The sequence below is a fragment of the Phaethon lepturus genome, unplaced genomic scaffold, assembly GCF_000687285.1.
Source record: "Phaethon lepturus isolate BGI_N335 unplaced genomic scaffold, ASM68728v1 scaffold17342, whole genome shotgun sequence".
Classification (NCBI taxonomy): domain Eukaryota; kingdom Metazoa; phylum Chordata; class Aves; order Phaethontiformes; family Phaethontidae; genus Phaethon; species Phaethon lepturus.
In genome coordinates this window covers 1,299-24,882 of record NW_010522783.1, presented here as the reverse complement: position 1 = coordinate 24,882, position 23,584 = coordinate 1,299, and the positions used below count along the sequence as shown (strand labels likewise).

At 41.4% G+C, this 23,584-nt stretch overlaps 1 protein-coding gene across 1 annotated transcript; it reads left to right on the top strand.

The window, feature by feature from the left end:
* Positions 1-60: 60 nt before the first annotated feature.
* On the top strand, positions 61-21,816 carry ESRP1 (epithelial splicing regulatory protein 1; the record flags this gene model as incomplete). Its single annotated transcript, XM_010281930.1, has 12 exons — positions 61-189; positions 1,072-1,185; positions 3,731-3,845; positions 11,437-11,535; positions 11,641-11,695; positions 13,544-13,654; positions 13,741-13,873; positions 13,957-13,999; positions 15,479-15,759; positions 17,307-17,525; positions 19,558-19,744; positions 21,648-21,816. Coding segments are annotated over 12 exons (1,655 nt in total), but the record flags the coding sequence as incomplete, so codon positions are not given.
* Between the last annotated feature and the right edge of the window lie 1,768 nt (positions 21,817-23,584).

Sequence of the window (23,584 nt, the reverse complement as noted above, 5' to 3'; positions counted from 1 at the left end):
CTGCAGGTGGGGACCCCTAGCCCGGGGAGCTGACTCGCCCCTCCTCTGCTTTCTCTGGAGCTGGGGCACCCGCACGACGTGCTGGTCCGGCCTGACCACCCGGAGCTCACGGCTGAGTGCCAGGAGATCACCCATGTGGATGTGGAGAGCCTGGCACTGGCTCCACCGCTGGAGCAGGCGTTGAGACAGGTGATAGCCCATAACTGGCTGCTGGGTGCTGGTCTCCCTTGGGGGCTCCCCGCTGGGGTAGAGACAGTGTTAACCTCTATTTATCTCGTCCACCACCACCATTGGGGTAGTGGAGCCTGGCACAGGGGCACCACAGACATGTGTGGGCCAGGCAGCCTGGTCTGTGGTGGGCTTTGTGGGGATTTCTCCCTTGCCTTTTGCTTATTCACCTTGGGAAGGGACTGAACCCCAAGAGAAGACAGGGTCAGGCATTCCCCTACCCTGGTCTCCTGCTATGCTGGACCCTGAGTCTCAGATGATCTAAGGGGAGCCGTGATCAGTGTTGAAAGACGCCAAGTTTCGGTGACCTCTGAAAAGGCTGGGTGATGGCAGGCCCTGTTAAGCCTTGTGGTGGCTCATCAGTCCTGGGAAGGAGACAGTACTGAAGCCTCTAGATAAACAGGGAGGTGTGCGTGATTCTCATTGAGGGTAGGGCTGAAAGCCCGTCTCCTTTCCAACATGCTTGAGTGCCCTGTCTGGAAGGCTGTTCTGCCCCAGCACTCCTTCGGCTCTCTGCAACCGGCTTTATGTCTCCTTACGGTGCTCTTGCAAATGCTCCTGGAAAAGGGTATTTTTTTCTGTGTTGTGGACTATGTGGCCACATCTCGTTACAAGGAGGGGAAAAAGGGCAATTTCCTTGTAAAGATAATGATCATGGAAGTTATCGTGTGCTTAGCTAATAAGAAACAATCTACAGAAGTGAAGGACTAGGCTTGTATAAAGAGGAACTCCAAATCCATGTTCCTGCTGCCCAGGAATAACATGTTACCAACTGATGACACTGCCTCACGCAGCCACTCTGGTCTCTCTTACATGTATGCCTTTTGTTGTTCCTGCTTTCAGTTTAATCAGTCCGTGAGCAACGAGCTGAACATTGGTGTAGGTACTTCCTTCTGTTTTTGTACTGATGGACAGCTGCACATTAGGCAGGTTCTGCACCCTGAAGCTTCCAAAAAGGTATGTAATTGTAGTTTAAGTTTGATTCTTGGTGTGCTTTATGTGATTTCTTGCAAAACTGATCAACTTCTCTTTAGTATGAGAGTGCCTCTGCACAACCATAGCACAAAGATCACTTATGTTATAATATGCTTACCAGACTAGAGCGCCTGTCCCTGTGGAAGGCATAGACAATGCCCTGTGCTTATGTAGCACTGAGATGCCTTTTTAAGTTGAATCAGAAGAAAGATTTTCTTGAGTTAAGTGTTTGAGATGGGAGCAATGCATTGACAGAGTACTCCTAGTTCCTGCAGCTGTAAGGAGTTACAATGTGTTAACAAGTGGAAATTAGAAAGTGTTGCCTTAATCATAAACTGTCTTAAATTTTTACATTCACCTTTAGCTTCAGCAATTTTCAATCTTTATGTATTCAATTGACAGTCCAAGGGCGGTTCTCATATTTGTAAGGAGCTGAACAGTAGTTTAAGGCAGGCTATGGGTGATGACTAGTCCCATAGTCTAGAGTTTTCTATAACTTCAGAGTTGCCAAATCGCTGACAGTGTTATGAGGTCCTACCTACTTTTCATTAGTGATAGGGTTGCAGCAATATGCCGAGTCTCTAGTCCTGAAATAACTGCTTCAATATTAATAACATAGCATTTTGTGGTTTGCTATGAGCATGCATTGCTCTGAGCTGTTCTGCTCCTCTCCTTGCAACTGATCTCTGTGCCCATCCATTTGCTGCTGGACCTTTGAAGGGGCACTGCTGCAAGTCTGTGCTGTTAGAAAAACTGGTATCAGATGAGTTGGGTTTTAATACTTGTTGGTGCTCTAAGTATTTATACTTATTTAGAATTATTTAGAAGAGAAACAGTGAGCATAAGTTATAGAGAAGGGACAGTCCTTGTACATGTAACTTCTCTTCAGGTATAACGTGAGGAAAACGCGGAAACAGGTTTTTAAGGAACTTTCTTTTCACTTGTATTGGATATGTATTTTATACAGTTAATCTTTCTATGCAGTTAAGTTATGTAGATAAAAGAAGGGGCAACTCATATGATTATTTAAGTTTGTTTGGTGTCAGGGATGGGCATCCTTTTTCTGTATCATCACAGGCTTACTGATAGGAATCAAATCTTCGTCAAAATCTCCTGTTGCTATTTTGTTAAGAATTACTTATTTGAAATCTGCTCTGTGCTGCCTATAGAATAAGTAAACCAGATGGTTATGAGACTTGTAATAGTTCTTTGGTGAATACCCTAATCCTGAGGTTGGGGTGGGGGTTGACTAAAATCCAGATAGGCAGAAATCACTAGGTTCCGGGGAATATATTTAATTCTTTTAAGATGCCCAGTCTGAACCAATCTAGCAGCTCACAGTATTCAGAGAATGAATTGGCATCAGCTGTTCCAACTGAATGTCAGTGAAGAACAGAACTCGATCTCTCATCAAGGAAGAAAAATAGCTGTGCTAAAACTAGAGCAGGAAATCTTGGCAAGCACACCTGCATTTTCATAAGTTTGTCTTTTAAAGAGTATCGTTTACCTAATGCACCTGTCCATATGCTAAGATAAGCTCTAGTGTTCTCAAAGCAGAACTTGTTTTAGAGCTTAAACTTCTTTCTTTGGGCTCCCTAAATGTGCTTTCACATATCTTGTCATTCTGTTATAAAGCCAAGATGCTAACTAGTTGTGAAATCGTAGAAAGCCCCTACTTTTGATCTAGAGAGGCATTGCAGGCAACTAACAGCCAAGTGGAATACGAAGTATTGTGTCTGTGGAGAAGCTCTGGGGTGAAGAGCTAACTGAAGGAGTAGGTGTTTGTGTTGGTTTGAGCTTCTCCCCAGGTCTCCTCCATGTCTTCTCCTTCCCACCCCCAAAAAAATTAAAAGCACGTGGTAAATGTAATGGTGGGGGAAAAGGGTTTTATTGACTTACAGTGGGCTACATAACTTGCTCCTGGCTTCATATGCTGCAATTAAAGCAGTTACCACACACAGACTGACAATCCCTGCACTATATCAAACCCTTATCTACACACAGTTTTTTGTTTTGATGGTGTTTTTTGTGTTTTCTATTGTTTGTTTGTTTTTTTTAAAGGGAATAAATGTTTGAAGTATGAGTATTCTCTGAAAACTCAGCCTTGTGTATAAACCAAAACATCTTCTGCTAGTCTTGCAAAATTTGCTTGGCTCTGTAAATTGAACTGAGTGCCCTCTGGCTTTTTATAGTTAAAACTGGAATCAAGAATTGATGATGTATGTTGCAACAGCAAGCGTTTGCTCTCCTACATATATATTGGATTTGAGGCACTAGTAATAACAGCAAATGTTTCTCTGGCAGTGAAAAAGCACATACCTCTCTTAAACCATGTGGGGAGGAAGCTGCTTAAGCAAAAAAAGCTTATAAACATACTTATGTGGCTAAGAAAAGCTATGTGAGTTTCTCTGTAGCAAAGGCTGTTTGTGTTCCTTACCCATTATAAGGAAATTGTTAGAAAGTTTGGTATCTAAAGACAAAGGTTAAACTCACCCTAGCTGACAGTAGTTACTTCGTCCTTTTACAGAATGTCTTGCTGCCTGAATGCTTCTACTCCTTTTTTGACTTGCGGAAAGAGTTCAAGAAGTGTTGCCCTGGCTCACCTGACCTTAGCAAACTTGACGTTGCAGCCATGACGGAATGTATCCTTTTAACAGTGATGGTGCCTACTGCCGTTACAGCTTTGGCTGAGTTTTAGGAGAGAGATGCGTGAGTAATGCTTGCAGCATGTGCTTAGGGGTGGTATAACTTTAATGAGTGACTCGGAGCTTTCTCACAAAGATAAAGATAAAAACACATGAGGATGCATGCTCCCATGGGGAAAATCCTGTATTTCTTCTTGATTTCTGTACATTTTCTTTACTATCTTTATAGCTTTGTCCCTTTAAACCTCACAAGTTAGTGTAACCGGCACATTTGTTCAAACTGCTGATATGAATCCTAATACTAAAGCTGTGAGGTTGCTCATTGCATAAGTTAGATTTATATTTTATTTTTAGGTAAGAGTGAATGTTGGGAAACTATCTTAATTTTTAGGAGGGGGAATGGTTATTCTTGATGTGAACTTGTAGTGAATCTTTGATTCAGGAGCAAGCCGAAGGCAGGGATGCTGTTGGCACATGTGGTATTCGGTCTCATGGAAGCTGTGCATGTCACACCTCACGAGGTGAGGCTGGGCTGGCAATGAGATGCAGTCAGTAACAAATTTCCATTTTCGGTGGTAGGGATGTCTAAAACTACTTTCTGAATAGTCTTAAGTGATCTGTAATCTAGTCCTGTCTGTCTCTTTACTTGTCTTAGCTGAGTTTTGTTTGTATGCCATGCATAATTACCAGAGCCAAAACTGGAGCTGTGAACAGTTTGGCTGTGCCTTCCTCCTTGCTCCCTTGGCAGTCTCCCCTCTTGCTGCAGGCTCCAGCCCTTGTCTCAAACATACTCTCAGACATAGAAAACACTTGACTTCCCTACTAACCTATTGAAGCAGTGACCATAAAAGCTAGCTAGCAAGGAGGGATAAAGGAATTTGATAGTATTTTTAAAAAAAATATTTTTGTTGTTTTAATAACTTTTTTCCTCTGATTAGCTTATTGTGTTCATAGAGTGGTTGCCATTAAGAGCTGGTATTTTTCAGACTCAGAAGTCTGTGGCTTTTGAATTCTTTTGACCTTTCACTGCAGGACCTGGGCTTTGTACTTATGTCAGGGCGCATAAAACATCTATGTATGTGTGGATTTTTTTCTGTGTTTTAACCATAAGGTTGAATATTGGAGACTGCCTGCTCTGCTTTTCCATCTGCAAATCAAGATTAATCTCCCCTAGTGAAGGGGCAGAAATCACTTCTCCCCCCTACTCTGAGGCAAAGTGGTACACTTAGTGTAGGAGTGTGAATTTTTATGTAGAAAAGCAAAATAAATGCTTGTGTTGCATAGCCCAGAAGCTGGATGATGGAGAGACTTAAAGTTATCATCAAAAACTTAATACGCTGTTTAGGGATGCTTTGACATGTGCTGGAGAAGCTAATTAAAGACAATGAGCTACTTGGCTCTTTTGGAGAGATGCCTTTGCTTTCTCCTCATGTGAATGTCTGGTGTATATGTCTTGCCATCGTGGAAATAGTTGTACGACTGTAGCACCTGGGACGTCGCTGGTCAGCTAAGGCACAGCGACGGACTGTGCACTCCCTGCCTGCTGGGAGAGGGGAGCAGACCACCCTGCGTTACCCGACTGTCAGGAAGCCCCTAAAGAGTCAGAGGCTGGTTTTGGCAGTTGCCAATAGTATTTCCTCCAAGTCCCTAGAAGTTCGGTCAGTCTTTCCAAATGCTCTCAGCTTGTGTCTGAATTCTGGATGCAGTATGCTTTTTCAGGTATATAAATCTAAATAACTTTGTTCTGGTTTTATATTAATCTTTGTGGTTTGTCTTGTTTTGTAACGGAGGATGCTTTTATTTGTAAACTTGCTATGTTTATGCATCGTGGCTGAAAATGTCTCTGCCCTATATTGTTTGAGAGTGTTTGGGACAGAGGGTGCAGAGACCAAAAGGTAAAATAATTTTTGTTTTCCTTTTATTGACAAATATAACTTTCTCCTCACTGAAATGTACCAACTTAATCTCCTCTGTGTCAGAAGCTGTATAAGTTAATTGCACTTGAAGAGTCTGGATATGCATGTAGTGTTTGGGATAAAAAAAAAAAGTTGAAGCAGGTGTTAAGTTTAAAGACTAGTTCAAATAGTTCTTGTGCAGATTTTTTTTTTCCTTCATGTAAGCAGGACAGCTACTTTCCTCCAGAGACAGTTACGTAGCAAAGAAAAGAAAATTTCTAAATGAAAAGTAACTTGGATTTGATGTGGATATGCTGAGGCAGGGGACACAAAAATTAAAAACAAATGGAGTAGATTGAAATGAAGTTGCAGATTAGTGCTCAGAATCTGACCAATGTCTTGTTACTCTTGTAGAAAGTGCAGATCTTCCACCTCATAGCTAAGGGGGCTGCGTGAGGGGAATCTTCCATGATTTGTGCCACACAAAATATACTGGGCCAGGTTTGTTAGCATTTGGTGGAGATAGAAGATTTTGGGTTAGGGGTAGGGTACTGACTAGACATGCAGAAGACCTGCGTTTACAAACTGGGGGGAGCTGGAGTAGAATGATTTTTGGACACATCCCTTCATGTACTTACATCTCTCTTTACCTACATGTAAGACGGTTGTAATAAGTGAGAGGAAACTTGTGTGATACAAAAGAGTTAAGGGAAAGATGGGTATTATTGTACAGTCATTTAAATTATTAGCAGTCTTCCAAAAGCTTTTCTTTTGATGGGTAACATTTGATTAAACAACTAATTACAGGCAAATGGAGAATGTACTTCACTGCTCCCAACAGTCAGGAGAGAACTTCCTACTGCACAGTCATTCAAGATATATACTCCAGTGTATAATACACTTGGATAGTTGTCTATGTATTTCTTGCAGTCAAGGCAAGCACAATCTTGAGAAAGCGCATATTAAAGATATTAGATAAAGATATAGAGCATAGAAATATTAAACTGAATAATTGGCTGGATTATTCTTCCTTTAGAAAGTACTTTGGGGACTCTTTCAGCAAGCTACTTGAAATTGTGTACAGCAGTGAAACCATTCCAAATCCAAGAGTTCTGGTGAAAGCTTTACATTTTCTCTCCTCCCAGTTCGCCCTGACCCCCCAAAAAATTATAAGTTACATGTACAAACAACCACTGATTTCTTTTAATGCAGGGTAAGGAAATGTTTAAAATGCCATGGAATTTGAGGGACTGGGGAAGAACTGAGACTAGTTGTAACTGTTATCTCTGAGTGCTGCTGCTGCCTAACTTACAGTCTCAAAACAAGTTTTGGTGTAGGAGACAGTCCTCTGGCAGACTTTCTTTAGGCAGTATTGTGTAATAGTAGTGACAGCAGGACAATTATGAGAAATTTCAAGTAACAAAAAGAACTTGAGAGAAGCGATCATGTTCTGGCAGCAAAAGGAACTCAGGTCTGTCGAAATCTGTTTTTTTTTTTTTTTAAACATGTGTAAGTATACAAAAGGAGCAGGGTTGTTCTTGCACCCTCTGTACCTCCCATACTTGCTGCACTTCTTGATTTGCAAAGCTTGCTGAGCCAGTTTTCACCGCTGTGAGTGCCTTCAGGGTGGAGTGAACAAAGCTTGCATGACTATTCGGTCTGCAGAAGACTCATCCTTTGCCTCAAGATTGGGTGTGCAGAAGCTATTAAATGGCAAATAGCTCTTGCTTCCTCCAGTGCATGGTTTGTTCCACTCACTTCTGAACTGGGTTTGTGAGGATAACTCCTTACTAGGAGTATATACTGGGTGTTGTCAGTAGAAAGACAGGCATACTTCAGAACAGCCTGCTTAATGTGCTGGATATGGTCTGGATACTGCAGTACTGAAACTTGTTTGGTTTTGTTTTTTTCAGCCTGGGTGTCTTGAAACAATGATGTGGAGCACAGTTATAACCAATAGGACTTAACTCTGACAACAAAAAGCCCATTATTGGGTATTACCTGAGAATCTTGCACATTGCTATTTGTATTTTCTATGACGGTACCCAGGAACTGGGTAATATCAGATTACCTTTATGCAGAGTAGTATTTAAAAAGATGTAACCTGCCTGAAGAGTCTTAAAAGCAGGACAAAAGGGGAAGAGGATCAGTGCAGAACACAATTGCAATACTAGTTCATGTCATGTCATCTCTGAGCTAAGTTGGTTCTTCAGTGTTTCTTTTTCTGTAGTTAAGAAAGGAATTGAGACTTAGAAGTGGAAGAGACGGTGAGAGGGCAGAAGTCTAGGAGGGCATTGGCAGTGGGTAAAGCTGTGGTGACGAATCTGAGGAAATGGTGAAATGGTTTAGAAATTTCTCCTATGTTATATAGGCAACTCTGATGTGGAATATGCTCCCCCGCCCCTTACTGACTTGCTGAGTGTTGCTGGAGGTGGTACTGCAGCTGCACAGCAAGATTCAGAAGTTCCTTGTTTCCTATCATGCCTTGTTATTTGGGTGCACTATTTGCCCCTTGCTTCATTTAGAATATATGTGAGCATGCTACTGCATATGGTAGCTTTAGACAGCCAGGTGTGTTTTCTAACACTTCTTTAAATGGGAACTTGGATTTATCCACTGCAGTCAACTCTTTCCAGTTGCCCAGGAGAGCCAAGCTTTAAATATCACTGTACACAAACACATGTGTGGTCTCCTATCCCTTCACAGATCAAGGGGTGGGTTTTATAAAAACTATTCCATTAACAGCTTTTTCCTAAGTGTCTGTAAATTCCGGTGCCTCCATTCATAGCAGTTCATCTCTACGTAGTCAGTCTTGTTCATTAGAATTCAGGTTTTCACTTAATGTTATTATTAACATGCTCCTTTACATATGCAGAAAGCTATTGATTTACTTCTCCAATCTTGCCTAAAAGCCTTGCATCTAGCTAGTCAGAGGCGAAGGTGTGAGTGATTTCTCACTCCTACTAATGTTGATGACTTTCTTCCTCCCCTCCCACTGTGTTTATATTAATCTAGAGTTACTTGGCACAACTGACTCCCTATGTCTGAACACCTGGTACCAACTTCTGTCAGCATTAGGGCGTTTTTAGGAACTAGATCTCCTGTTGATCAATATTTTCAGTGAAAATGTTTTCTGAAGAAAATGAGCGTGGTGTGGGGGAGTTGTTTGTTTTTCCTTGTGTGATAGCCTTGCTTCAAATTCCCAGCTCCTTCACACGGCTGCATTCTCCTCTCTGGCGGCTGAGCCCTTGTAGGGATCTTTGGCTCTGCAAAAAGGAAATGTTGAAATGTCTCTTCAGTTTTTGACAGCACAGTCTAACAACCAAGTGCACGTGTGTGCACATGTGTAGGCATGCTCCCTGCCGTAATAGCTGTTGAAACTCCTGCCCAATTTCTCTTGACTTGACAGAGGAAAGATAACATTTCCAAAATCTTCATAAAAAAGGTCAGGCAAGACCAAGGTTCCAACATCTGCATCTTCAGCAGCTTGTGGTTCCCTGAATAGGCACCAGAGTCTCTGCGCAAGTGCAGCGCGGAGCTCTCAGATGCTGCAGGGAGAAGGGTGTAAGGAAAAGGAGGAGAAGCACTCCTCTGCTCTGATACATGAAGTGCCCAGAAACATCTGTGTGGTGCTGATTAAGCACCCTCTCCGCAAGGGAGTCTGTGGATTATTTGTTTTCTTTTCAACCCCCCTTCCCCAGAGGGCAGGGAGGGAGATGATCTTGAGTGTACAGTTTAGAAGAGATACTGCAATGAAGAAGTTTCTTCCTGTCACAAATACTGATAGTCTCTTCAACTGTGTTTTGGGGTTGTTAAGGATTTTTAGCGTGGTTGAGAAAACCATTTAATGTTCTCACTACTTTACTCCAAAGAAGGTATCAAGAGGGAGGGTAATGGCAATGGCTAGCAAACTGTGTTTAGTCAAGCAGTTGGAGGGGAGGGATCACTGGTTTAAGTTTTCTTTTTTTTTAAACTATGATCATTCACTTAAAATTCACTTAAACTTCAAATGTTCTTGTAAGACTAAGCACCATCCTCTCAGCTTCCATACCCCAATGCATGCTTAAAACCAACAAAGTCTTAAAATCAAATTAGCCTCAAAGTGTATTGTCTTGACACAGCAGCTTTCCGTTCCTTGCTGTCGAAGAGGAGTTCATTAATTCAGTTGAAATTATTTTTATCTCAAACAAGATAACAGTAAAACTTCAAAACCAGTTTAAAGAAAAAATCTGTTTTGTAGGCGTGACCTGCAGTCATCTTACAGATAATAGGGAAGACTTTCTATTTCAGGGAAATTTGTGCTGCCTCCCCTGTTGATGAGATGATAGGACAAAGTTGGTGTGTGGTGTCTGTTTCTAACAGAAGCTGCTGTTCTGTTCCCTGCCCTTCATGTAGGCATCTGCCAACTCAACTGTGCTCAGCTCTAGGTGGAGAAAACTTTTTTCTTTTAAGAAGAACCTTGCTATCTTGGACTAAGAAGCAACTTTTGACCACCTAAATGCAGACTCTTTTGAGCACTTGAAATGTGTCCAATGTAGTTTTGTGGGAATGTGGGGAAAGTAATTTGTGCATTTGGCTGTTTTGAATGGCGTGCGTTACTGTACTGTCATGCCAGGATAGGTTTGTTTAACAAACTCTGTTACTTTTGCTCTAAAGTCTTGATGCAAATGTTAAAAGAAGTCAAAGAAGCAAGTCCTGTTCCCAGAATGCTTTACATTTCACTTCTTGTTCTGTACTTAGTTTTTTTACCCTACACTCCTCAAAGGAGATGTGGGTAGAAAAGACCTTTTTTAAATATCAACTTTATAAATGATGGAGTAAAGTTGCAAGTAATCTTACAGTCCTGTAGCTTGGTGTTAGAGAGGGGCAAATATGACAGGGAGCAGGAGAGATACCATAGTAAACTGTGGAAAAAGATGGTATGTGCAACTTAAATCCGACTCCCTTTAGGAATGTGCGAGTTTTTAATCTGGTCATTCTACAGCCTGTCTTTCCAGGACAGAACATTTCCCGTTCTCTGTTGGCAGGAGAGCTTATCCTTGGTATCACCTAACAAAATCCTTCAGATTGAAGAAGATATGAGTTGTGGGACTCTGTTTTTTCTCTTGGCTGTCCACAAAGGTGTATTCTTACCAAATTCTCAAAATGCTTCTGCATAACAGCAAAAAAAAGCGGGTTGTAACTTCTGATAGGTAAGGTTTAGACAAGGTGTCATTTGTGAATTTTGTCAAAGTGGTGAGATATTTATTCTACCGTGGGTTTTACTTGTTCTGAAAGCACGTAGTATATCCTCCTACTTCTGGAGCTTCTAGTTGATGGTTTGCGTCTCCTTCCCCAAATCTTTCCCTGGAGATTACAGATGATGTTAATTAAAGAGGACATGACTCCAGGCTCTTCCGCATGCAAAAGTGTATCTGTCTGTCAAACATATATAATGTATGAGTATATTAAATATATATGTCCTTATTATGGGGTCTCATGTCCCCGGACACTTTCTGGAGTGACCTCACACTCCCGCAGGTGGCAGCAGTTATAGACCAAGGCAGAACAGCTAATGTATCCCAGCAGGAAAATAGATTAAATCTTCCCCTGAGAAGCAACTTGCCATCAAGGATAATATGAAAGCTTGTTGCTGTAGCAGGAAGCCAATTAGAAATCTGTTTGGTGATGATTGACTTAACTCCAGCATAAAGATTTAAATCTTGACAAGAACAGTTCAGCATTTCCCTATGGAGCCTCTCAAGTTGAAGATATGGGGAATATTATTTTAACGCTAATATCTGAACCATACAGTAAGTGATTGTGATGAATGAGTTTTCTATATTGCTTGCTTGGTTTTTTTTCTGCTTCTCTTGTATGCTGAGGAAAAAGAAAATAACTTGTACTGTATTTCATAGATCACAGATTTTCAGATCCAGAAAGAGTGAACTACAAATTTGAAAGTGGGCCTTGGTAAGTACCTTCTCCCTCTTCTTGCTTGTGCCCTCCTCCCATCCCCCTCACCCCACCCCCCCCAAGATGCTGCTTAGATAAGCTGTACCTCTCTGTACTCCTAATTTGCAAATACCTGTTACTGTTACTTTGATTTATCTTGCCACTGCTGTGGGAATAAATAAGATCCTTTAGTGGGAAAGGAAACAGATATTCTATGATCAGATACAAGCCAGTTTTCTTGCTAGGCTTCAGTGTTGCTTGTTAGCTGCTGGTAGGTCTGGGTTCTGCCAGTAAGTGCTTATAAAGGGTGTTAAGTGTGCTGTGCTATTAACAAAGAATGTAAACATTTTTGCAGAAGTACCCAATTGGTACTAACTCTTAGACTTTTCCTGCAAGTTGTTTCACGGTTACTGAATACACGTAATACTTACTTTTAATAGGGAAGAAACATTTCCATAAAGATACGGTGCTACCAGTAAAATGCTTAAACTGTGATGATTGTCTCTTTCCCAAATATGTTTTAAACATAAAGCTTTATCTACTCTTGATGACTGTTTCGTTGCCGGGGTTTGTTTTTAAAATGTAATCATGCTTTTATTTGTGCAAATACAGCTTTTTCTCAGTGGTTTGCTGGATACTCCCTCTGCAGTATCACAAGAGACTGGTGTTAAACTGACCTTATTTAGATTCCCATCTTGCATGAATACTTACGTCCTTCTTCCAGTTTAAGGAACTGTCATAATGGTAGATGATGCTCACACTTCTGACCAAAAGAAGCAAGAAAAGAATGAAACAATATTGGCAGAAAGTATCCAGTGAGATTAGTTCAGGGATTATGTTTTAGCATTGTTCTAAACTTTTTCCCTTTCACTAACAAAATCCTGGTATGAAGTGGAAGACTCCCGATTTATTTGTGATCATGAGAAGTACAGAATTAGGAGGTGGGGGTGCAGAACAGTTTGGGACAGATACCTACAGAATGAGGCCACCTGAGAAATTAAAATATAAGCGAGAAGCATGACCTTCCTACAACAAGGACACACCAGAGCCCTTGTGTACAAGAGATTCCTCTGCTGCTGAACAGCACTCCATCTGCTTAATCAATCCCATAGTCTTTTCTGTGCAAAAACCTGTCTTGCAATAGCCAGGAAGGCAGCTTCGGGCAGCTGTAAATGTTTTGTTCTACATGGCACTTTTAACGTGTAAGAGAACAAAAGAGACTGCGGTAATGACCAATTAAACCTGGCTTTCGGTGGCTGAGCTATTCCCATGCTAAGCAGCCAATGTAGCCTGTAGCTATATGAGTCTCTAGTAGCATGGTGATGGCCTGAACAAGCAATGTTAAGGCTAAACTCTTTGGGCAGGAGTCAGTCCTCTGTGTGCTGAGTGTAACCCTGAACAGATTTGGTCTTGGCTTCTGACTGGCTCTTAGGCACTGTCACAGTACAAATAATAAGCACTAACCTCAGTTACATCTAACTGCTCCAATTTCCACTTAGCTAAGATTACAACAGCAAGTTTAATTTTGTACTAGTAACCCTGTTCAGACAATGGAGAAGCACAAACCATTGGTATGTCAGGAGTAGGGTGTAAATTTGAAACTTGTTTGAAGAGAGGAGAGCTCAAGGAGCAAACATGGTGAGGCAGGAAAGGGGCAGCTTAACAGATGTTCCCTGAGGAGAGACACATGCAGTGGCTTTGGACGGTGGTGGCACTTCGCTCTCGCTGCCTTGGCAGTGCCATCCAGCAGACAGTGAGCAGGGACAGAAGCCTGTCCCTGGGGCACAGGTGACAGCAGGGAGGGTGGTGTGTGGTGGCTACTACAAGCAGATGTCTCTGCATTACTCCCTCTTTCTGTGCCTGCAGTAGCAAGATGGAACTTGTGGATGACAATGCTGTTATCCGAGCGAGAGGATTGCCGTGGCAGTCGTCTGACCAGGACATAGCGAGATTCTTCAAAGGCCTAAATATTGCCAAGTTAGTAGCTAAGAATTTACTTCTACGTTTGTAGTACTTTGTGTCAGTCATGGAGTTTTATCTCTCTCTTGATTTAAATCCTGCAGGGGAGGTGCTGCACTCTGTCTCAATGCCCAGGGTAGGAGAAATGGGGAGGCTCTTGTGAGGTTTGTAAGCGAAGAGCATAGAGATCTAGCACTACAAAGGCACAAGCATCACATGGGGAATCGATACATTGAGGTGCGTGACGCTGGCCTTGAAAGCCTCCTCTCAACAGGGGTGCAAACAGCATGCCAATTGCATGTTCTCTTTTCTTTCCTTAGGTATACAAGGCAACAGGTGAAGACTTCCTTAAAATTGCAGGAGGTAATTTTTAGGAAGTGAGAAGGGAGGGTTTGTTCCATCAGCATCTGTAACAAACTTTTGGCTGTAAACTGCTTCTCTTGGATGTGGCCTTTCATTTTCTTTCTTTGAATGAGTAGTTGGCTGGTGTGTTTGATTACTATGTACTCTGCTAGCAGCAGTCCACGATGTTCCATGATTTATCTGTCTGTCTATCTTCTACATTCTGGCCACTTTCAAGCAGCCTATCAAATAAGGATTTGATCAGGCAAGGTGATCTTGCATATGAACCTAATTTGTTAGATCATCTTAACTGAATGGACCTAAATGTTGTTGTTGCTGGAAAACAAAACCAGAGTAGTTTTTCAAAACAATATGACTGCTGTTGCTGTGGAGACTTGCATGTAAAAGCAAACAGATATCACAGTGTAAATTAACAAGGCATTTATGGAACTGATTTTCTTCAATTCAAATATTTGCCTCAAACTAAAGGGGGAACTTAGGGGGGAATGCTTATTTAAAGGGAATATTGAAATATTTGCAGCCTTGAATTGAAAGGCCACAAAACTTGCTCTACAAACTCTCCTGTAATCTCTTTTGCACCCCTTTATGACTGCAAGCCTACAGAATTTGAGTTAAGATCCAATAAACTCTTATGTATGTACAATACTACCTTAAGGTCCTTGTTGGTTCCTGACAGGGAGTTGGTCTGGGGATTGTAAATGACGAACTGGATGTCTGAGGTTGAGGTTTTAGAGTGGGAGAGGCTATTAAGCTGTCAAATAAATAGGTAATTGATAGGCTTGGTAATAGTTACACCATTCAAAGTAAAGACACTGCGTGCTGACATTAGGGAAAAACGATGTGTGTCTGGCACCACTGAACTTCTTTGCAGAATGAGCTAGCTGTAAGTGAAAGGACCATATTAAGATGTGAAGTTGGGTAGCAGCTAGCTTTGGTTAGGGTAGTGTTATAAGTATGAGCATCAGTGGTCTTCTAGAGATACTGAAAGCAGAATTGGCAGACTGACAGTTTTATTAGGATGGGATGAAATTCCTGAGCTGTTTTCAACATGCCTTTCCAACTTTGTTTCCCAGCACAATGGTCTGGGTACTTGGTTACTATATATTATGGCTTCAGAGCATGCTGACGGTGTTCCTAAGTTAGAAAGGTGAGGCGCACGGTAGCGCACATAGTGCTCATGCAAGAGATTCACAGTCTATGCTTTCCTTTCTGAACATTGTATGTACTTTCTGTTTTCCCTGTGAATAAGGACGAGTCTCATCCAAATGATGAAGTAACATTGTTAGACTTTAATGGGAAGTGTCCTATACAATATTTCTAGTCTATCTAGTGGGACATTTTTTCCTGATTTAGGAGGCAAATGTTGTTCTACCTGCTCAAAAACTGTCTGTGGGGAGGAGGACATAGCTATGCCAGACTTGCTCATGCTTTTATGCAGCTGCCTAGACTTAAGTGCTTCTGTACTCCTTTCTGTTAAAGGCACTTCCAACGAGGTTGCGCAGTTCTTGTCGAAAGAAAACCAAGTGATTGTCAGGATGCGAGGTCTTCCTTTTAATGTAACAACAGAAGAAGTGCTGACATTCTTTGGCCAGCACTGCCCTGTGACAGGAGGAAAGGAAGGAGTTCTGTTTGTCACATACCCTGACAGCAGGCCAACAGGGGATGCCTTTGTATTGTTTGCTTGTGAGGAATATGCACAAAATGCACTGAAAAAGCATAAGGACTTGCTGGGGAAAAGGTACATTGAACTCTTCAGTCAGGTGAGTTGTAAAGCTTACAAACATTGGCTTTTTGTAATCCAAACTCCTACACTGGCATACAGGAGTGGAAATGGCAAATGGCCACTGCTTGGCCATGACTTGGAAGCTTCTTTTTCCTTCTCTTGACTGTTGTTGGAAAAAGTACTGTCTGAATTTCCATGAGGTTTTGTTCCCTCTAAATGTAAGATCTTATGGTATGTGGATATTCTCAATCATATATACAAACTTTTGAGGTTTTGGCTTCCAATAGCCTTGCAAACAGCAGTTTTAGCAGAAAGTTTTATGTCGGTCTAGTGCTTTATGCTACAGATACTGAATTTGTCTAAATCCAATGATGGTCTGTTCAGGAGGAGCGTTAGCAACAAATCTTGATCTAAAAGACTTATCTTGTAGTCACTGACACAAAAACCAGAGCCTTTTGCTGTATTTGTCTTCAGAGCAATGTATCTGAAGACTCTTATGAATTGCCTCTAAGGGCAGGTCTCAGTCATCTTCTGCCAGCCCTGGCTACCTAGCAGAGTGTGGTGGGACTTTGTGAAACTGGGCCTGAAGGGTGCCCCCCTCTTGCATTAATATAGCTTGATGGATCATTAATTGCAGTAATGCTGTGAGGGAAAGGAAGTAGGGCTGAGAGGATTGTGTATGTATTTTTCTAAAGATTTGTAAATCTTCAGTTTAGGTCACTAACTTCTAAACATGATTCTAAAAGGTCTTGCCTGTGATGCAAATGATGGCCAACCAATAACCATGTGACTGTAACCAAGCAATGGCGCAGCTCTGATCCCCCAAATACGTAGATTTCAATGCCTCGTTTGGCGGGTGACACTAATGATGAGAAGGCATAGCTGCAACACTCACTCTTGTCTCTTTTTCTCAAGTGCTCTCATAAGTTTATTTGTTTATCAAAACATTCTGATACCTGCATAAATGTAAATTAATCTTAATCTTGCTCAGAGAAAGTTAATGGGTAGTGATTGAATATTCAGAGAACTCTTGACCAGGCAGGGTTTTTACTGTTAAAATTAGTAAAAAGACATCTCAAAGCATGACTGTTACAGATATTGTGACTCAGTAACACCACCTATGTTATTTGATGGACTATTACATCTCAAGTCAGGGCTGTTTGGTAGTGATATATGCTTCTAGTCCCCAGGCACTTCTAAAGTTTTGCAGAAGAGATATTTTTGGGTAGAAGTGTAACCATGCCTCTGTAGATGGTATAATGCTTTGGGTTATCTTCCCAATAAAAGTACTGTAGAAACACAGGTTTCATGTTCTAAGAGCTCTCCTGAGAGTTGCATAACAGTTAAAGTAAATTCTCCAAAGCAAAATTATGTTTTTTCAAGAAAGAATGATCCAAAGATTTACTTGAAAAATTCTGAATTCTAAGCACTGCTGCTGTGGTTCAAGCCCAGAATCTAGCTCATTTGTTTCTTAAAATACTGCCCAGAGCGAAAACAGATGGCATTGGTGTTACATTCAGTTCCTCTGAGTTGATGAATGAGTAAGGAGGCTTTCTGTAACCTCTGTTTTTCTGTTTTGCACAGGTGCTGAACAGGTACTCTTCCACGCCTCTCATTCCTCTCCCAACACCACCTATTCTTCCAGTATTACCTCAACAGTTTGTGCCTCCCACTAATGTCAGAGACTGCATACGTTTGCGTGGTCTTCCCTATGCTGCTACTATAGAGGACATCCTGGAGTTCTTGGGGGAGTTTTCTACAGATATTCGGACCCATGGAGTTCATATGGTACTAAATCACCAGGTCGGTGGGCGCCATGTTTCTAGCCAGTCTGTGCCAACTGCCTGTGTATGGGAACACAGTCTCTCTGATATTAATAGGGAAGCACCTTTGGGATTGATACTAGTGGCATTAATTGGCCTCCATCCCTCCTCTAAAAGTGTACTGGCAATAGATGGGTTGGCTTATTTTGAACCCTGCTGCTGTATTTGCTGTAGGGTGGTTACGGAGATCCATGTGCCTAAAGCTAAGCCTCAGTCTTAGAGGCGTTGGGGCTCTCAGAGCAGCAGCTGTGATCCTGCACTGTTGGAGGCTTGAACTGAAGAGTCTTGCTCAACAGCATGCATAATTCCTGTTGTACCAGGCAAGGAGTATCTTTAAAACAAAAGTGTGGGCACTAAAGGAGTGGTTTACCCCTACCTCACGGAACAATGTGCCTCGGGTATATTTGAGGACAAATGTGCAGCCTTTTAGAAACAAGATTTCCTATGGTATAAGTCAGCAGCTGAAGTTTTGGGTTTCCTGAACTGTGTCGTTGCTTTCTTTAAACAGTCAGAGCTAAGCACCAAGATTAACAGCTCATTGACATGTATAAACGGTCACATCTTTGCCATTGTTTTCTGTAAGTAGTTTCTACCAAAACTTTTTAGACAAAAGATTGTGCATTGTTGTGATCAGCTTTATCTGCATACCCTTGTGACTTTACGGGGAGGAGACTAGTAGCTCCTGTAACTCTATGGAGATGCTTTGAGTAGTTGCAGGGATTACACTGATTATTGTGGTATAACAATGGTTCTTCTAAAATTGTTTTGGTTGACACTAAGCCGAAGCTGAAACTACAAAATACTTCCTTGTCTTGGAGTAGGGCTTCTGTGTTTCAGGTGTGTAGGGAGGGAGAAGGGACTATAGTTATTCCAGTACCTCTGTATCTAAAGAGATTCCTTTGTCTGAGGACTTGACCTAGCCAAGGCTGAAAAGCTATAAGGAATGTGCAGGGCTGGGAGAGGCTAAGAAAAGATGCAGATGTTAAAGCACAAGTAATGGTTTACAGTAGTATCAGCGTTTGCCAGCAGTGATGAAAGAACCTGGAGGAAGAAATTGGTATGTGTGTGCATGTATATAGTCCTGAGGGCTGTCTGTCACCCCTGCCTAAAGCTGTCAGATTTTTTTTTTTCCAGGTACTGCTTTTGCCTGACTACTAGATTCTTATCTTTCTGCATGCTCTCCGTACTCCCACCATTCCTGGTTTCAACCCTCTAATCATGAACAACTGTGTAGAGGATGGTGATAAAGTTGTTCTTCCCCCTGAAACTAGAAGAACTAGCCCACAACTTAAGTTAGAGCTGGCTTCAGAGCTCTACTTCTGGTCAGCAGCTGCATTGGGGCTAAAATGGCTATTCACAGTTGCATGTCCCACTCATTTACAGCTGTATATAAGGATGTAATTTTTTTCCTCTACAAGCTCATACCAAGCCTTAGGCTAGTACCTTTCTAAAAAATAACCTTCTAAAACAAGGCCCATATTGGCTTTAACAAAGTAAAGTTTTTTAAAAAATCATTTTATATTTGGCACTTGACTGTATTTACCCTTGAATTTTAAAAATCAGACAACAAATGTGGATTAGATCTTCCAATTCTGCATTCTTACTAAATAGGTGCTTTGAGACCTCCTCTTACCAAAGTACCCCTGAATTTTAGTCTGTCTCATAGGTGTCCTCATTTTTTTTAAACATAGGAGTAACATGGCTCAAGTTACAATGTAGCTTAATTGAAACAGGTAAGTAAATACAATCAAGTTAGAACAAGTTGGAAGACTGCCTGTATGATGCAGACAAGGATTCCCCAGCAACAGAGGGGAAGCTTCAAGGAGGGGAGCTGGGGATGGCTGAACTGAACACCCTAGCACCCCTAGGTGCTAAGGATGACTGACTGTACTTGACTTTGGAGATCACTATTTTTATGGCTGAAGAGGCTGCTTTTAACACCACAAATTATTGCTATGCTGCTCCTTTATGGGAGCTCCAGAACCATTTCCTTTTGTCTGCCTTCTTTGTAGGGACGTCCGTCGGGAGATGCTTTCATTCAGATGAAATCTGCAGACCGAGCTTTTCTGGCTGCACAGAAGTGTCATAAGAAGACTATGAAGGACAGATATGTTGAAGTCTTTCAATGTTCTGCTGAGGAGATGAACTTTGTGTTAATGGGGGGCACTTTAAATCGAAATGGCTTGTCCCCACCACCATGTAAGTTACCATGTAAGTTTTGCATGGGTCTTGCCAATACTCTACGCTGTGTGCGGGTAGGTGTTGGAGCTGCTTTCTTGACTCTGATTCTGGTTCTTGGAAAGGAGTCTCAGATGGGGGTATTAAGTAAGGTCTCTTCATCTTAAATCATCAGCCGCTTGCAATCATTATTTTTCCCTTTGGTTGTGAATTACTATGACTGAAGAACTACTTTAAAATTACTTTTGCTTTTCCAGTGGCAAACTTCCCCTTGCCTCTCTGAAACTTAACTTGGCCAGGGTGAGCCATGACTCTGAAAAGTAATTTGTAAGCCCTGCCTAGAGCTTAAACAGGAGTTTTCCATTTAGACTGATTTATATTTATATTTTTCATTGTGGTGAACGTGTCAAGTAAAAGCCCTTCCTCTTTCACCTCCAAAACTTAATTTATGAAACAATTGGTAATGCTTTCCTTTGGGACTTTAACCACAGTGATCTTCCTATCGAACCTTTATTAACTGAACTCTTCCTTTGCTTTTTCATTTGTACAGAATGTTTTCTGTTAGTACAAAATTGAGATTGCCTGTGTGGGAGTAAAATACACATAGCTGTGGCCTCAGAATTTCAGCAACTGTATTTGCTGTAAGATTATGCTCCTCAGAGCTACTAGGATGATCATGGACTTCTAGACAAACATTTGGGGGCAATGCTTTTAAGAGCCTAAGGGCTACCTTGCTAAGCATATGTGCCATATAAATCTGAGCCTATGGGAAAAATAATACTTTGCTTCCAAGATCATAAATGGCAAGGTAGTCAAGTAGGAGCTTTCTGTCTCTCTATGCAAATATATTATTGTTGTTGGCTTTTTTTAAGAAGTGTCCTCTAAATTCTAGTCAGAGCTGCCAATATGGCAGCAAACTTGTTGGGTGTGTTTCCTCTTGAGTATGAGTAGACCTTCAGGTAATCCTTGGGAAATGAATTTTCCAGGTGACTAGCTGCTTCTTTTTCTCCAGCCGCCCCCCCCGCCCTTTTTTTTTCTCAATGCAAGTATCATCCTGAGCTGAGATCTTCAGTATGTAGTCCTATGTGTGACAGCTGTTCCGGACAGGGGCAGAGTCCCAAACTTTGGGAACTCTTACACGGCTGTATTCCCATTTCCAGCTACAAATGCCAGTGATGTATTCTTCAGATAAGCCCTTTCAGCTCTCACTGCCCAGTCCCACAATGCAGTGAGATGCTGGCTGTCACTTTAAGCCTCTATTTTTGCTATTCAGACTTATCTAAAGCTTTTATATGCTGACCTTTATGGCACTGGGGAGGGGAAGAGGGAAGAATAAGAAAAGTGGCAAAGGAGGAGGGTGAACTCTTATCAGTGAGAATTCATTTAGGGCTTCACATCTTGTTGAAACACTACAAAGTGTGCTCTTGTGTGTGGTGACTTTTAAACTCATTGCTAACACTTGAAACTGCAAAGCCATGACTTTTCTCGCTCTGCTGTTGGTTAGAGCTGTTTGGCAGGTAGGGAGAGACAGGATGAAAAGGTGTCCTCTGCTCTGGGGAATGTTAGGCAGATCTTTAGCACACAAGTTTTCTTCTTACAGTAGAGAAGTCTCACTTCTTGATTGGGGACTTCATTAAAATTTCTGCCTAGACAAGAAAAACTGGCCTTCTCTTCAGAAAGAGACCCTGTTCCCAGAGCAAGAGGTGTATTTTTGTGTATTACTGACTTTGCTTTTGACTGGGGGGGTGGACACAATGCTTGTAGTCAAGCTCATGTTGGTGTGTCAGATTTATTTTCTGTGATGAGCAAGAGAATGAGAAGCTTGTGAAGGCTCTTTACTTACTGCAGAGTTGTTCTGCTAATGAAGACCATATATATGCTGGAATTCAAAAGGTCCTAATCTATTTTCCATTTGTTCCTTTAGGCCTTTCACCCCCTTCCTACTCCTTTCCGGCTCCTGCTGCAGTTGTGCCAACAGAAGCTGCTCTGTATCAGCCATCCATGCTCCTGAACCCACGAACACTCCAGCCTTCCACGGCATACTACCCTGCTGGGGCTCAGCTCTTCATGAACTACACAGCGTACTACCCCAGGTAAAGCAGAGGAGAAACCAAGCAGGAACAAAGTCATCTTTTTGCAGCAAATGCATAAAGCTCACAAAAGAACATTGTCTGCCATGCTAAAGGCTTGTGCTACCAAGAACAGCTTGTTCAGTATCTTGTTCAGGGAAACAATTTCAGGATATCTTGGGATTTCCTAAGTTTTAGAGTATTTCAAGTAGTGATTTTTTTTTTTAACATGTCACTTGGTTATAGTGGGATTTTTTTTGTTTGATATTTTTTTTTCACATAATGTGCCTCTTAAACTTGTTAGTTTGCATTGTTGTGCCCTCAGTGGTAATTGGTGTGTGCAGTACTCCTTACCATGTCCATATAGAAGCCCTTGGCCCCTCTTTAGAATGGGTGGATTGGGGTCTGTGCTAACAACTTCTGAAATTCTGCCTCTGTTTTTGTAATAAAGTAAATGTTGACCTTTATGGTGAAAACTCTAAGTACTTATTTAGAAAGTACTACATTGAAGCATATATGTATTCAATGCATATGTAAAGCATATAGAGGCATATATTCTTGGGCACCTCATAAACACCTCTCAAGAAGGGCTTTTGGCTCTTCTGCATATATTAGCTATCTTCTACAGAACAAAAACTCTTGATACCATTTGCCCTCTGCAGTTATGAAGCCTTGGAAAGAGTCATGTTCCCTGTAAGCCATAAACCACTCCTCATCTGTCAGGAAACTTTCTAAAGAACTCAAGTCTTCTATTAGATTCTGACCAGTGCTTTTTTATCTCTGGAGGAGGGTCCAAATAGCTACTTAGGAAGTTGTTGAGCAATACGGACTCTCTAGTACTGGTCAGATAGCAAAGGTTCTCTTATTACTTTTCACTAAACCAATATGTCTGTGAGCTGCCTGTTGTGTTTTTTTATTATTGAAATGTTTTCTTCACTCATGAGTTAATTTCTATAATGCCTTCAATATCTGTCTTACGATAATGTTACCAAACTCAGCCTCTTTAATGTAAGATGAAGAAAAATAAAATTCCAAACTTGCACTGGCAATGTAAAACAAGTTTCTCAATAATAGTTGTGTATGTCATAAGAACACAGCAGCAGTAATAGTTTGTAGTGACTTTGATATGTACTTAAAGTAATAGTAGACTGGCCACTGCGGGCTAAGTGTCAGGCCCTACAGGGGATCTCTCACTGAGTGGGATCCCACATGAATCCCATCACTGGCTGCTTGGACTGTGGGCATCTATGTTGGTTATACTGATCAATCCCAAGTCCTAAAATAGCCTTTTTATGTTCTTGTCCACTGACAGTTGTATACTATTCTTAGGAAACCATTCCTATGTAGCTTCTGTGCCAATTACAAGTACCTCCCTTTAAAAAAAAAAGTTAAAATTTCTCGAGTCAACTTGGCTTCTTTCCATTTTGTGAGATCTGGTCTTTGGACATTGCTTTTCTATCCAGAGCAAATGTTTGATCTACAGACAAATTGTATATACTCCAGTAGAAGTAGTCATCCTTTGTAGCTGACACTTTTTTTTTCTAAAAATAAGCTTTATTGCTTTTCAGGCAAGTTCCCATGCTTTGTAAAGGATGCAATAAGTAATTGCGTCCCTTTCACGTAGCAGTTGGAACTCTCTTAAATGGAGTTTTCTGGTTCTGAAATTTAATTCAAACAAATGTTAAGTATGTGTAGCAGGAAAGAATGGGGTCTCCTCTGTACTAAGTGGTGCATTTAAATGCATGTACATGGAAAAGCAATACAGAGCTGGTGGCTAATGATCAGACAATGG